Source organism: Sesamum indicum, linkage group LG7 (assembly GCF_026168435.1).
Source record: "Sesamum indicum cultivar Baizhima isolate 11 linkage group LG7, ASM2616843v1, whole genome shotgun sequence".
NCBI classification, from domain to species: domain Eukaryota; kingdom Viridiplantae; phylum Streptophyta; class Magnoliopsida; order Lamiales; family Pedaliaceae; genus Sesamum; species Sesamum indicum.
Window position 1 is genome coordinate 13,550,311 of NC_142663.1, and position 16,585 is coordinate 13,566,895.

A 16,585-nucleotide genomic window follows, 5' to 3' on the forward strand; every position below is an offset into this window, starting at 1 on the left:
AGGATAAATTACAACGGGCTTCTCTGAGGTTCGTAATAATTATAAATATCCCCCTAAAAATTATAAATACCCTAACAAATATCTACTTGTGACAACTCGATGTAGGGAATATTTGTAATTTCAGGAGAGTATTTGTAATTTTGCAAACAACAAGAAAATATTTGTAATTAAAACAAAGTTTAGAAAACCCTTGTAATTTACCTTTATAGTTACAGATATCCTCCCAGTGATCCTATAATTGATTGCACACTATTTTCACATATACCGTAAAACTCTAGAACTAGTAGTTACTTTTCTTCACCTAAAACATGCAATTTGCCGCGTCCTGCAATTTTATCTTCAAACTTTGAGACAGTCAAAAGATCTGGTTGGCCTTAACCCGAACCACTTAACTTTGGTCTCGTGTCACATCTGAGTTTCAGTTCATACTCCGCTTAAAGATTCCAACTCCAGAGCCATCAAGTATAAATAGAATAGAAAATAAAACAAAAAATCATCATGTTATATGCTTCCAGGATGCAAAATAATCAAAGAGGGGATTCAATGAGAGAATGGTCAGAAAAGGGTCACATGTTATATGATTAGACTTGAATGTACAAACCAAAACCAAAGTTTAATAGGCAACAGAGGAGTAAATCACATTTTCTTCTGCAGTAGAAGCAGTTTGGTTCCCCCAACTGTGATATCATTGAAACTATAAAGGTATCATGAATTGAGCCAGAAACCTACGGTATTAGCCAAGGCCTCTTACATACTGATCGACAGCTTTATTAAATAACTCATATCTGCAAGAACAAGGTAAGACAAATCAACTTAGTATCAACTGATTATATAGGTTTCACACATTAACAAAATTAAAGAAGTAAGGGTTGTAATGAACAAGTCCCCTGGATGCCTCGTAGAAGAACAGGTCTGGTTGCTTCTAAATTGACAAGTATGAAATCCAAGGTGACACTTACTTCATATTACAACCTTCTATCTATCCCATTTCCTCATCATGCATTCTTCACAAATTCAACAAATGAACTTTTACCAGTTTATGTATGAAAGATGACATATAAGCAAACTACAAATAACAGAACAACAGCACTCATTTTATAAGACAGCAATTAGAATAATCTTATAAAACATGAGAAATTCTTCAGAACTACCAAATACCAGGCTAATGATTCAATTCAAAAGTGCTGCAATTTTTGGTCACCCCCAGAGTGCATTTCAAAAGTTACACCCACACTTTTCTTTGAAAAATACAAAATTCTTATGCAGACATGTTAACCACTTATCAGATAAATATGGTATAGAGATACAATTAGCACACCCAAGGTGCTTATTTATTAATTTTTTCACTGAGGTCTCATGAAGAAGAAATATTTATCACTCACCTAATGGGAGTTCCGGGTGAATATAGTGGATTCTTAACCACATACTCAACATACAAGTTATATATGTACTTCAGGGAGTCTCTCAGATCACTAGTCCGTGGGTGAGTAACAAGTATTATCTGCAGAAAAACCAGATCGTTTTATTAAAAGACCTTTATAATATAATATACATACGATACATGCGGGCAAGGTAAGAAAACTTAAGAATGAATGGCAAACAACCATGTAATGAGTTGTGAAAATGGACACTCATCTACCTATATCAAATCATAAGGGTCGATAAAATCAATCCCCCCCCCCCCGGGAAAAAAGGATGTAAACGCATGCATATACATATACATAAACACAGAAATATGCATGAGCATATACATAAATATATGCGTGTATGTCTAGGCATAGAAAGCTAGGTTGATAGTAGAAAGACAGAGAGAAGTTAAGCTTGGTGTAGGATGTGGGTTCAGGTTAAGCATAGGGGTGTTGATTGGACCGAGGACGGTGAAAGGACAGTTAGAGACTTAGGATCATGCAACTAGATGGGGAGCCTGGGAGCTGGTAGCTCACTGGCGCAGGAAGGACCGACTGGTGATTAGGCATGCCATAGTATTTGCAGCAGGTCTTGGTACATGCAACTATCAGAGTAAATGATGCGCGGCAGAACAGGCGGTGGACCGGTGGTCAAGAAGAATCCTCGAGTGGAAGATCAAGGAAAACCAAAAGTGGAAGAACATTGAAAATTAGAAATGAAGACAGGACAAGGAAAAAGAAGAAGGAAACTAGAAGAATATAACTGAGATAAACACATTATACTAAAATTTTTTTGGTTAACCTTCAGTTAACAATGAACAACCAGAAACCATTTTCTTACTGCATTTGACAACCGAACACTACTTGTTAATAGATGTGCCTAATCAATTCCTTTGCGTTTCTCAATCTATAAAAATATAGCGAAGAAGGTCCTCCTTCCTTCCCATGCCTCCTCCTTCACCCTACATACCCTTGACCTTTCGGCAATGAACAGCATCCCCATTTTATGCTACCCTCCATCCAAAACAACCATGTTTCTCTATACCTAATACTAAAACTTTAGAAAAGGAACAGCAAGGTAACTACTATATCAAGTCTTTCTCCTATGAGAAGAACCCTAGTCCATCAGCAGTAGTACTTCTAGGTTCTTTTTACTAATCAAAATAGGAATGAGGTGCATCATCTATGCATGTGTAGATCCATTCGTGCTGCTTTTACATATCAAAAGTAGAACTAAACTCCAGTATAATCTTTGCTTCCACAGAGATCCCTTTCCCAATTTTATGTCAATCATACATTAAATTTAGATCTTAATCTTGCGCTTCTCTGCATACATCTAGCGTAGGAGTCAAAAGCATCAACACTTTACTGTAGAATAAAATTTAGAAATCCTAATCCTTCAGCAGTAGTGAACGATTAGAACTATTTAACGCTTCTGTTTTCACTGAGAAGCCATATTTTTACATATCATCAATCTGGCAGAACAATCATGAAAAAGGCGTCATGATATAAGCCAAACTTCTAGATAACAACTCCAGATCAGCAACACAGAGAACTCAGAGATGACTCCCTACAACTTGACTTAATTTCACATTTAATTATGTGAAAAACAAACCTAGGTGTATTCCAAAGCAAAGGATATACTAATTATAGAAGCACAGGATAGATGCTCAGAGTTGCACATCTGGAAAAACAGATCTAGAACACCTTCTGATAATCCAAATCCAGAAACTTCGACTCAATAAAATCAACAGCAGTCTACAGAAAATTTCAAATCACATACTTGTAACCGTTCCTCATAGAAGATGTACCTCGTATATTAACAATGTTCCACATAAGTATGCCACAACTAAAAATTCAAATAAAACTGAACAAAGCAATACCAAGTCATCTCAACTGACCTTAATCCCAGATGGAGTCTCCATGAAACTCAGTTTATACGTATTCGTTCGGAAACTGTGGAAAGAACAACCTTGCCCAGGTAGCTGTGGCACCCCAAGATTCCCCTTCTCAACACTGCCCAACGAACAAACGATCTCAAAATGACCAAAGCAAATGAAAAAAAAATCACTTGATTACGAAAATTAAACGACGGCAACCCGCATCAAGAATCACTCAAAAGAACAGATTTTTTCATGAGAGAGAGAGAGAGAGAAGGGGTTAGGGATAGGAATAACGTCGAACACCTGGTGGGATCCATCTTTGCAGTTAAGGATTTGAGAGAGAATAGGAGACCGAACATGAGCTTGTGATCTTGCTGTGAACTGAGGGTCTTGAGGGGACGGTTCCATTCTCTGTAAAGCAAACAGACTCCATTTCTGTTGAATATGTAGAGCATGTGGGCATTGTTTCCAGATGCGGCGGGCGCCGGCGGAGATGGACTGATTTCTGAGCCTCCGAAGAATTGCATCTCTCTTGAAGTCCGATCAAAACCGCCAACTGAAACCTTCTTCGGAAACGAGCAGAAATTGATAGAGATCAGTAGCTCTTCGACTCGACGTGGTTTCTTGAACCGATTAACCCCCAAACAAAAGAAACCTAAAAATTAATGAATTCACTTATGAATTATGATAATATTTTATATAAATTTAATATTATAAGTAAACTACCACGACCCTCACATATAAATACCAATATTCTATAATCTTTCGTTCTTTAAAAATTTATCAATATATTTAATTTGATAAAATTATATGACTTCTTAACAAAAATCAATAATTGTTAATTTTACCCTTTTTAAAAAAAATAAAGTTCCATAAAAAAAAAGTCAAATAAGATCTATAGAAAAAATTAAAATTTTATAAAATTCAAAACATCTTAACTTTAGAGATATTTTTAAGAATTTTATAAAATTTAAAACATCTTAATTATAAAATCTTATAAAAAATTTACAAACTTATTAAAATATTTTATAAGATGTTTAAGCTTAACATCTCTTCGTCTTTTCTTCTCTAAGTTTTTGTACTTTTGAACCATAATCACAATATCTTTTAAAATTAAGTAGATTAATTAATTATGTGTACTAGGTTCTTTCAAGGGATGGACTAACAATTTATTCGAACCATTTATAGTAAGGAAAACCTTGATCAGATGATAAAATTGATTATAAAATTTAAAATGATATAAACATCATAAACAAATTGAAAGCAACTGAATCTCACAGCCATTTTAACAAGAGACAACATAGGAAAGGTGTCAAAAGGCAACTGGATAAGTATATGAGAGAGAGAATATATCTTACATCTCCAAGGAAATTCACTTTTAACTTAAGTTCATGGACATATGAATAGGTAACTTTGGACTGAGCTAAGGTGAAAATATGAACAAGTTCAAGCACAACCAAGGGAACTCTGTGCGCAAAAGCGAATTTGGTCGAGTGAGAAACAAGGGAGAGCTTCAGTGCTACCATTTCTTCAACTCCATGCCATCGGGAGGGCTTCCCTCAACCTTCTTTGAACCCACTTCTTTCCAATTTGTCGACAGCACAGTTCCATTTGACTCGACCTGTTCAAAATGTCACTGGTTAGAACCAGCCAAAAATAGTGTGTGTAGGAAATGATATTTTATGTTTCAGGAACCGTTGTTGATCGTTGGGAAGGTCGAGAGAGGCTGAGGATCTTACAAAAGATTTGCTCATGGCTCGTCTTGTGTCCTCATCAGCATCACGGTATATCTCTCTGAAAAACTTGTTCAAAGCTGCATCACCGTCTAGTTTTTCTTCCTTTTCCTGATATAGAAAGGACGGGCCAAGTTTATGCAATTAAGGATTGTGCTACTCACAAGAACAAATATCAGATATATTCTTGACTAAAGAGAGAGAAACGTCATAGATTCACCTCCTTTTTCACTTGAGCTTCCAACTTATCCCAATCCACTCTTTTTGGTTTGGAGGAAGGATAAGCGGGTTTTAGATTAACTGTAAACCAAAAGCAAGATGGAAGTAAGACCACGCTGGATGAAACGAGCATGAAGTGGTACTTGACATTTCAGAAAGCACTCACCTGAAGGCACATTAGCTTTCTGTACAACAGCAACGTCCCTCCTAAATTCAAGGGAGGTCCAGTGGACAGTGTCTGCTTTGGCTAGTCGAATTTCAATTTTTGTAGACATGACGTCATATCTACATTTGGTGGGAACTATCTGCTTGTTAAAAATATAGTATCAAAACCACTGTCAAGAAATATGACCAGCGTGACGCGAATGATTCTAATATCATTTCAAAAGCCAAGAAAGGAAGGTAAAAAATATAGAATATCTGCATACTTTCTGGCTTGGTATGGGTAGTTGTAATGATTGGATAGGCAAAAAAAACTACGAGTATGAACTTGCCCTACTTGGGAGGGGAAGTATTGAAAAATATCACCAGTAACAACCTAACAGGAAATTTCCACATAAGATTCATCTCCCACCAACATATGTAATTTTTCATGTTGGAAGAAAGCGCTCAGCAAGCCCTAGAACAGGAGATTAAAACGAGTCAATAAGATGTATTCTACACATCACCTTTCCAAATAACCGAGGTTGAAACTGATATGGTTCTTCACCAGGCACCTCGATGGTAACACTGAGCTATATATCAACCAAGAACAACAGGGAGTCGGGACATCAGTCAATCAACTCAATAATCAAGTGAAATAAAACTAGAATGGAAGGTATAACTTACTATTTGTTCCCCAAAGTCAACCACAACACAATTTGCTGCTATACCCTTTGCAAATATTGTTACTACAACTTCATCTGGTTTCTGATAAAATTCATGCCTGAAAATAAACATTGAGAAAAAACTGAACTGAGAAAAGTTTGAAGCAATGTACCCATCAATCAAGTCCTAACATTATGCAAGTTCTGCCACAATTTACGCAATCCCACTGAAAGAAAAAGGAAAGTTCCTTCACTGGCATCTGACAACCCTCAGGAATTAAGAGAAAAAACAAAACGGTCACAATAAAAAATTATTTACAACCAATGTTTGAAAACCCATTATACTGTATTAAAGCTTTTCAAGACTGATAAGCGTAATTTCCACCACATAAAATATTGATTATGATTTGCTCATTAAGTTATATACCAGTTCATGAAATATAGGATCATCTGTAAAGTTAGGAAGGTTTTATTTAAACAGTATGTCCAAGCCACATAAGTTTAGCCTCTTTTAAAATCCATCGCGTCCATGAAGAACGAGAACATTTTAGCAAATCAAGACGAATGTAATAAAAATATGCATTGACCCATGAGGATATTTTGTGTGCTTTTAGTGCTGGAAATTATAATGTGCCAGAATGACAGAGTGATGTAAATTTTACAGTGAGAAAGCTGATTGCTCACTCCAAATGTGCCACTCGATTTACCTGTATTTTGGTTTAGTAGATGAGACTGTTGTCACTTGACTGGACAAGCCAGTGGCTGGTGGAAAATCACTTGAAGTTGCCACATCTATTGGAGCTTTATCAACCAACTTTGTAGGCAGCTCTCCAGCTTCCTCTGCAATAAGCAAGAAAAATAAATCCAAAGGGAGAACAAGAATACACATGAACAGAGAAGTCTCTACCTATTGCTCAATAGTAATAGCTCATACTACAAGTAGAGTATGTCTAATCATATATAATAACTGTCAAATCTCACTAGAATTTCCCTAAAAGCTAAATAAAGCTCCACTCAACATGATTCACAAAACCAAACATATAGGACCAAATACTTCAAAGGACAGAGAATATAATTCCAACAGTTAAATCAAAATATTCAATCACACAAATAATTCAAGGTACCTCAAAAATAAAAAACCAACATAAATCACAGAATAAGCCCATACTCCTGAAATGAACAGGTAATGAGCGAGATTCAAATATCACATCCCATAAACAATTCACATGCAACAACTAGAAAAATAGAGTGGGAAGCCAACCCAACTATGTGAAATCCATAGTTGTTAAAGGCGCATGGCGCATCATGGTGTAAAGGTGCTTTGGAGCCATCGCACACGGCACAGTGCAAGCATAATTGCATAAAAAAAATTATATTTTTATACCATTACTATTTTACCACGCGGCGAGCTCCTTTTTGAAGCACGACGCATAAATAATTTATATTGGTATATCATAAGTATTTTTACCACAATCACTCAAGATTAGATTTTAATATTTTTTAGCCCAAAGATTCAAGAAAACTGAAAATTTATTTACGTCATAGAAAGCCAGCCCTTTAGGTAGTGATGGCAATAGGGCAGGTCTACCCAGACCTCCTGACCAGGCATTAAAAACCTGTCCACGCCCAGAATTGCACCGCACCGCCCTGTCAACATTCATCTACTTTTTTAATTTCTCAATTTGAAGTACATAATTTTTTTTTTATCTAAAATGAATTATATAATACGAATAATACATTCAACTAATGTTTTATCTTTTCAATAAGTAATATCAGTTTAAATCTTAAATACTTTTAACATAATTTTCAATCTAAAATGAATTGTCTAAGATAAAGTATACTCTCAACTAAATTTTTATTTTTTTAATTAAGTAATATCATTTTAAATTTAGTAATTAGCATAGGTTTGATCTAAAATGAATTATATAATATAAAGAATACATTCAAGCAATTTTTTATTATTTCATTAAAATTTATCATTTTAGATTTAGGTACTTTAAGTTTAACATAGTTTTCGACATACAATGAATTATATTATATAAACGATACTGTCAATACATTCATCTATCTTTTTAATTTCTCCATAAGTAATATCAATTTAAATTAACATAGTTTTTTAGTCTAAAATAAATTATATAATACAAATAATACATTGAACTAATTTTTTTCTATGAGTAATACTGGTTATCATTGTAAACTTAGATAATTTAACATAGTTTTTTTTATCTAAAAAATAAATTATATAATACAAATAATACATTCAACTAATTTTTTTGCTTTTTTGTATTTCTTATATGGAGTTGAATATATGTAAAATTATTTAAGAAGTTTTACATATAATACCATAATTGCCTATTAATAATATCATATATATGAATAATAAATAATAAAAATATTTAAAATATTAACCGAGGCAGTCAGGTGCAAAACCCATAACCCCTACCAAACCCGCTAAAAAGCGTACCAAACACACCCCATCCGGGCTGGCAACCTGGTTGCCCCAGCCCGATTGCCATCCCTACCTTTAGGGCTTGGCTTCATCCAGGCGTGTCATGACAGGATTGGCAACTAGGAAAATGCGCCCTGGCACTCGCCATGTTTGCACCAGGTGAAAGGCTAGCACCATTTATAACTATGGTGAAACCCTATTAAAAGAGTTAAATTATCATTCACCATTAAATATCAATTATGTACCACAAAATTGAAAAACTTGATAAACATAAATTCACGACATAAAACAATGATATATAAAGAAGAAAATGCCAGATAATATCAACACTGGTCAACATTCCAGTTTAAGTTTATTGGGAATAAATCAACAAGGTCAAGATGATAAAAGACTAGAGGAAGCACAAGTATGCAACCAATTACCGGCTATGCGCTCATCACATTCTTTGATCAAATTAGTAAACCTGGAATCACCAGGAGCCAAAGAAGCACCAGTTTCCAAGGCTGTCTTAGCAGTCTGATACTCTTCAAGCTTCATACATGCGACACTGTAAGCAGAATGTAAATGAACAACCAAGAAACAAATTTTGGAGGCAAAGAAACTAAAAGCAAAATTCAGCACTCACACTCAATCACGTTTCTCATGATATGAAGTTCATATGCAATGAACGATCGTGGTCCAAGAGATAGAGAAATTTTCGATATGGGGAAATCAAGACATCATCAGGAGTATCATTTTGTCAATATGGGGTCAAATCAAAAGATTCAGAACAAAGACATGGTGCCAAGTTGACCTTATACCAACTCATGATTTCAAGCAGAAACAAGAAAGGTATAAACACTTTGATGACAACTTAAGATAATTTTACTAAAATCTTTCCATAATTGCAAATTGAAGCAGATAATTACGTCAAACATGAGGCAATGGTATTTTTCTTGGAAGGAAAGGCCTACTTCAGGATAGTTCAATTTGCTTGTCTAATCGCCGCACCTTACTCTGAAGACTGACTTTGGCAAGCAAGCTTTAAAATTGGTCAACAAAGTAATTGGCAACACGAAGATAACAAAGATTGACATTTTAAGAGTTTGTCTGGGTTGAAGTATTTTGTTATAGATTTGAGATCCTTAACTTTTAATTATGTTTGTTTCAAATGCAATAAAAAGTTCCTCAAGGAGAAAATAAAGACTTTCTTAAGGTGACGATAAGATTTGAAATCCTCGATTTCCATTAGTTAAGAATTGATCCGTTTGAGATTTCCCATATTGAGAACTATGTTTTAGATCTATTCCCTAAACAAATTTGTATGTTCCAGATCCATTGATCAAAAGTAAAGATTTCAAACCATAACAAATCCAGTAACCCTAAAAGAATTCACCTTTTACGTAGATATGCTTTTGCCGTAGCAGGGTTCAACTCAATCGCTTTATTTGCATCAGCAACAGCCTCTGCTCATGAAAGATTTAAAAGATCACTAACAACGAAAAAACTAGCTTCGTAAAATGCACAGCAATAAATTCACCAAACACAAAAGGGCAAAAGGAAAAAAAACAAATAAACACATGCAAAATTAATTATCCATTGAATATGGCCTCAGTGACCACATAACACTAATGCGGCATTTAGAATCGTGCTACTTAAGCCGGACAATTCAACATGCATCATTAAAATCCAAATGGAGATTTTATCAGTTTGAGAACATGGCTCTCAATCTACAAATTCAAATACATAGTAAACTGCATTAATTTATAAATTTATGGTTAAAGCTGCTTCATTTAGCATCAACTTAATCAGCAACTAAAAATCCAGTATTTTCAATTCCAATTCTAAGACTCCAATACAAAATTCATAACTACCACAAACCACAAAACACGTCCAGTTTATGCACGTAAACACTTGCTATTTCGCAAACAAAATTATCTCACACTATCTCAAACACGCGTCCAAATTCTCCAAAACAGGACTAACAGAATATTTCAAACACGGCACCAAGCACCATCACTTACTGATTAAGTATTTTCCCCCTCTTACCAGTGAAGTTCCCGAGCTTAATATTAGCCTGAGCGCGATCAACAAATAGTTCGGCGTTGTTAGGACTCAAGGCAATGGCTTGAGAGTAGAGGTCAACGGCTAGTTCGAAGTGGTCATCTATAAACGCCTCTTTAGCCTTCGTTTCGAGATCCGAAGACGCCATTGATGGCTCGATTCAACTCCCAATCAACACGGCGGATTGTGTGGGTGTAGATTCAGTATGTGGTGTTCTGTATTCCGGATTAGAAGTCTCTGGAGACTTTGGAACTGAAAATTGGAGAAGGAAAGGTCGCACAAAACAGCATACGATTTAGGGTTATTATTTGTTTATATGAAGTAGTGTATATATAATATGTGTATATATATATATATATAAAAAAACAGGAGAAGAGACGTTTTAGAAAAGACTGGGAAAGCAAATCACAAGTAATTTTACCTTCAGCCTCGTTTCTTACTCGGTTATATTTCCGACCACAGTGAAAATGTATTTGTTTATACGAATTTTTATTATTATTGTTTTAGAAAAATTACAATTATCTCCTTGGTATAATTATATATACTTCCTTATTATTTGAAATAATTACAAATAACTCCCTAATTTAAACGTCCGTATAATAATGAGTCATTTTCGTTAGGTTTTCATTCAATTTATTTTTGTAAATTAATCGAAATGTCCTTTTGAATTATAAATTATAATTATATATATATATATTTTTATGAGCTAATCTTCTCCTCAGATTATTTATTTTATCCACTCTCAAATCCTTTTATATTTTTTCAAATATTTTTTTATTTTTAAAAAGTTAGCAAGGGTAAAATTGCAATGTTCATTTCACCCGTTTACGGATGACATAATTATTTTTCATTTGAGGGAGGTATCTGTAATTTTGCAAACAACGATAGAGGTATTTGTGATTATGTCAAACCTCAAGCTAGTTGTAATTTACCTATTATTTTTTTGTATATTTAATTGTTAATCTTATAGCCTTTGATATATTTTTCTTATAATATTTTAAGGATAAATTATATTTTATTATCCGAATTATACCAATTTTTACAATTTGGCATCTATACTTTTTTTTAGGGTCAACTTGTCATCTCAACTTTGCAAAATTTGCACTTTACCATACATGATCTTTTTTTTGCTGGAAAAATATCACATATTGTGCATATATGAAAAATATTACATCGCATAATCCTTAAATATCACATGTGACTGCATGTGATTTTTTTTTTACAAAAAATTGGTGGAGTAATAGGTATAATTGGCAAAATACAAAATTCAAAAAGTTGAGATGATAAGTTGACAAAAAAAAAAAAATTAGATGCCAAAGTATAAAATATTCATAATTCGGATAGCAAAAAATAATTTACTCATATTTTAATTTGATATTACTATTAACCCCAAATCAATAATAAGTGCAACTATATATATATGTTTTGATAAAACTAATTATTTGATTTGGCATTACTAATAAGAAAGTATTAAACTATAATTTTTAATAAATAAATAAATAAATTAATGTGACACCACTAATAATATAAAACGTAATCTTATCAATGAATTTGAATATATTTTCAAATTCACATGAAAACATATACAAAGTTGAAAACGTCGTATTGTTTTGTAAATTTGGAAAAAAAAAAGAACAAAAACAATTATATGTAAAAATTAAAATAGCTCATATAGATGTGTTTTATGGGTTGACGATGTGGAGTTGTGATTATTTTATATTTCGTGTATTTCTTTTACCGAAAATTTAAGATTTATCGTTTTATTTGAATATTTTATAAATTAAGTATGTCGAAATTGTGAATAAGATGTATTATACATTTCATAATTTTTTACTTTATGCCAACATATTATCAACTACTAGTAAGTGCGCATGTTATGTATGTGCATAATATTTAAAAATGAATCAAAATAAAATTTATTATTAGTGATAGTTTAAAAAAAAACTACCTAAAAATACATATTAAGATAATAAACTAATTTAAATATTATGATTTATAAAAAAAAATTTACAAAATGTAGGAAAAGTAAAAGGATTATATGAAAGAATATAACCATTAAAAAAATCATGATAAATAGAGAAGTTAATAAATAAACAAATAAATAAATAATTCTAAATTTTAAAAAAATAAACGACATACCAAAATTAAGTGAAACACCAAAAAGGTGCTCCCACTTTATATACTAGTCGTCATGGCACGCCGTCTTTGCATGCATATAATAAATAATATTTTATATTTTAAAATATATTATGAACAATATATATATATAAAAAACAACACATTATATTTTTAAAAAAGAAAAAAAAATAAAAAATCAACTTAGAGGTACTATTGAAATAATAATAAAATTGGTAATGTTGTGTCATAATCACTATTTGTAAGAGAATAATATTTTTTTTTTATTATAATTTAAACGTAGATAGTAAAAATTATTTACTATCTTTTAACGCACGCAGCCACAAACTCAGGCATCCATCCAAATTTGAGCCCAATATCTCTCCTAAAAAATTTTGAACTATTGTCCCTTGCGAGTGTATAAATGGTCAGATGTTGCAATGTTTTCATGAATTCTGGAGCACATGTGGAATTGGAGTTCATATAAGTAATATATGTCTTTTTAGTATATAATTTATTATATTATTCAATACATTCAAATAAAAAATAGTTTAATATAGTAATAATTTAAAATTTTAAATCTATTAATGTTTGGGAAAACATCATTAATTTCCATTTTTTGGAATTACGGTAACTACATTTCGAAAAAAATATTCATTTTTCAAAAGATACATAAATTTTAGAATATTATAAATAAAATATATAAAATAGCATACCGTATTTTTAAAATAAAATAAAATAGAATCAACTTAAAAACATTATCGACACAAAACAACTAAAAATACCACCAAGACCACAAAAAAATTGGTATAATAGTGTCATGGACTGCCATTTGCGAATGAAAAATGATATTCCTTTTTATATTAGTATATATATACAATTTTGGTGTCTCTCTTTCTCTCTCTTTTTTTTTTTTGTCTTTTGATAGTTATTATTATTATTATTATATTTTAATAATTTCATGCATCTTTTTTGTCATTATTTGTTTTTATAAATTTAACAGTAACTTATTAATTTATATATACTTTACTAAATGATAAATATTTTATAAATGTTTTGTTTTAAATAATATTTTAAAGAGTTGGTGTGCCATAAATAATTAATAGATATAAATGATTTATGTCCTTCAACATAAACATTATTCTCAATGTTTTACCTCAGACTTGAAAGGTTTACAGTAAAAACGGAGTTATTTTAACTGGTAGTAAATGTTAAGGAGAAACCTACTTGAAGAAACTTGTTCAAAGATAGTTCAGTTCTGCAACAAGTACTCCTTGAAAGATGGCATTTGCGTTCACAGCCCAATATTCAAACTGGGCGTTCATGATAATTTGCTGCTTAGCAACAATTTGCTGTCTCTCTATGCGAAATGTTGTGGAGTTGAACATGCACGCCACTTGTTCGATGAAATGCGCTACAGAGATGTTGTGTCCTGGACTGGAGTTCTGTCTGCTTACGTTAAAGATGGAAACCATGAAGAAGCTCTCAGATTCTTTGACTTGATGAAGGCTTCCGGTGAAAAGCCGAATGAGGTCACGTTTTCAAATGTGCTAAGAACATACTCTGCTTTAGGAGATTTTGTTCACGGTACTAGAGTTCAGGCCTGTGTGATAAAGCATGGTTTTGAATCAAATCCAATCTTGTGTAGTAGTTTGATTGAATTGTATTCCAAATGGGATTTATTTGAGGAAGCCGTTGGAGTGTTCAATGCCATGGAAAAGGGGGATACTGTTTCTTGGACTGCAATAATTTCTTCCTTAGTGCAGGCTGGGAACCAGGTTCGGGCATTACGATTTTTCATTCGCATGATAGAAGTAGGGGTTTCTCCAAACGAGTACACATTTGTAAAACTTTTAGGTGCTTGTAGCTCCCTGGGAATCAATTATGGTAAGTTAATTCATGCCCAATTAATCTTTTGGGGTGTTCGGTTGAATCTGATCTTGAATACGGCGCTTGTTGATATGTATGCAAAGTGCCAAAAGATGGAGGATGCTGTGAAGGTCTTAAAGCAAACATGTGAACAAGATGTGCAATTGTGGACAACTGTGATCACCGGCTTTACCCAAAACTTGAATTTCCAAGAGGCTATTAGTGCATTTAGACAGATGGTGGGCAATAATATTGTACCCAACAACTATACTTATGCTGGAATCCTGAATGCTTGCTCCTCAACTCAAGCTCTGCAATTGGGGAAACAGATACACACACAGCTTATCACAGCGGGGTTAGAGAACGATATTTCTGTGGGAAATGCTCTTTTAAATTTCTACTCAAAGTGTTCCAATGCCATAGAAGACGTTATACAAGTGTTTAAGGGGATACCTATACCAAATGTCATCTCTTGGACCACCTTGATTGCTGGTTTCGCTGCACATGGTCTTAAAAACGAGTGTTTTCTAGCGTTTCTTCAGATGCAATTTTCTGGTCAGCCACCAAATTCCTTTACTCTCTCTTACATTCTTCAAGCTTGTGGTACAACACAATCCCCGAGGGAGACAAGGAAGATTCATGGGTTCGTTATTAAAACAAATGCAGATAATGATGTTATTGTTGGAAATGCTCTTGTTGAAGCCTATGCAGGGTCTCACATGGTGGGTTGTGCGCTGAGTTTGGCTAAAGGAATGAGTAATAGAACTGCCATCACGTACACAATTCTTGCCTCTAAGCTGAATCAGATAGGACATCATAAAACAACATTACAAATCATCAATCACATGCGTGATGATGAGTTACCTATAGATGGCTTCACGATATCTAGTTTCTTATCAGCTTCTGCCAATTTAGGTGCCACTGAAACTGGGAAACAGCTCCATTGCTATTCCATAATATCTGGCTTTTGCACATGGACATCAGTTTTGAATGGTTTGATAGACTTCTATGGGAAATGTTGGTGTATTGAAGATGCCCAGAAAGCTTTTCATGAAATATTTGAACCAGATATCATTTCATGGAACTGTTTGATGCATGGTTTTGCTGCTAATGGGCATACAACATCCGCTCTGTCCACCCTGGAGGACATGAGACTGGCAGGTTTCAGGCCTGATTCTATCACACTGTTGACAGTGCTATTTGCTTGCAATCAAGGTGGTTTAGTAGACATGGGTGTCGAATATTTTCATTCTCTAAGAGAAAGATATGACATAGAACCACAAATAAACCACTATAACTCGCTAGTTGATCTTCTTGGTACGGCTGGCCGGCTAGAAGAGGCTGTGAGCGTGCTGAAATCTATACCTTTCAGACCTAATGCATCAATCTACAAAAGGTTGTTGCAAGCCTGTAAATTGCACAGAAACGTGCTTCTTGGAGAAGAAATGACCAGGAAAGGCCTTGAGCTTGATCCTTCCGATTTAGAGTTTTATGTTCTTCTTGCAGGCATATATGATGAGGCAGGTCTGTATGATTTAGGGGATAATATCCGCTGTAGTATGGAAGAGGCATGTTGAAGGAAGAGTCCTGTCCGTAGCCTTGCTGCAAGTTGCTGTAGTATGGAAGAGGCAATTTGAAGGAAGATTCCTGTCCGTAGCCTTGTTGCAAATTGCTGAAGCTTTCTACTCAGTTCAAACTACATAGTTTATTGATGAAATTGATTGACGTAGCATAATGGGCTTTGGATTCAAGTTTTTGGCTCCTCATGGCACACACATATGCTATAATCATATGCCAGCAGCCAAATATTTTCCAGGCATCTGATTGATAAGAGATCTTGAACAAGTCATTCAATTTCAAGCATGCGAGCAGATGGTTAAAGCATACTAGAAACCTAATTTTCAGAAAGTGCTACTCGATTCACTATCTAGGATGTTGATTGTACTCAATATCAATTCACAATAACACTCTCCAAATACACCAAATCACAAGCCACTTCAACGGAATTATGCCTGTTCAAAATGGCATATGAACAGATAAGCTTTGGGGTCTGTAAGGCTAC

General features: G+C 33.7%; 3 protein-coding genes across 3 annotated transcripts; 1 reads left to right on the forward strand and 2 right to left on the reverse strand.

The window, feature by feature from the left end:
* Nucleotides 1-552: 552 nt before the first annotated feature.
* Nucleotides 553-3,966, reverse strand: LOC105166712 (SNARE-like superfamily protein). Its single transcript, XM_011086166.3, has 4 exons — nt 3,593-3,966; nt 3,308-3,422; nt 1,383-1,501; nt 553-785 (listed from the first exon to the last, which is right to left on the reverse strand). The coding sequence occupies exons 1-4, from the start codon at nt 3,814-3,816 to the stop codon at nt 734-736; spliced, it is 510 nt and encodes a 169-aa protein (XP_011084468.1). The 5' UTR covers nt 3,817-3,966; the 3' UTR covers nt 553-733.
* A 631-nt stretch (nt 3,967-4,597) lies between these two features.
* LOC105166711 (protein SGT1 homolog) lies at nt 4,598-10,868 on the reverse strand. Its single transcript, XM_011086164.3, has 10 exons — nt 10,525-10,868; nt 9,872-9,941; nt 8,919-9,043; nt 6,755-6,887; nt 6,070-6,166; nt 5,910-5,975; nt 5,408-5,546; nt 5,243-5,322; nt 5,029-5,133; nt 4,598-4,910 (listed from the first exon to the last, which is right to left on the reverse strand). The coding sequence occupies exons 1-10, from the start codon at nt 10,685-10,687 to the stop codon at nt 4,809-4,811; spliced, it is 1,080 nt and encodes a 359-aa protein (XP_011084466.3). The 5' UTR covers nt 10,688-10,868; the 3' UTR covers nt 4,598-4,808.
* Nucleotides 10,869-13,784: 2,916 nt separating this feature from the next.
* Nucleotides 13,785-16,383, forward strand: LOC105166911 (Pentatricopeptide repeat (PPR) superfamily protein). The gene has a single exon (XM_011086432.3). The coding sequence runs from the start codon at nt 13,863-13,865 to the stop codon at nt 16,098-16,100; it is 2,238 nt and encodes a 745-aa protein (XP_011084734.2). The 5' UTR covers nt 13,785-13,862; the 3' UTR covers nt 16,101-16,383.
* Nucleotides 16,384-16,585: the final 202 nt, after the last annotated feature.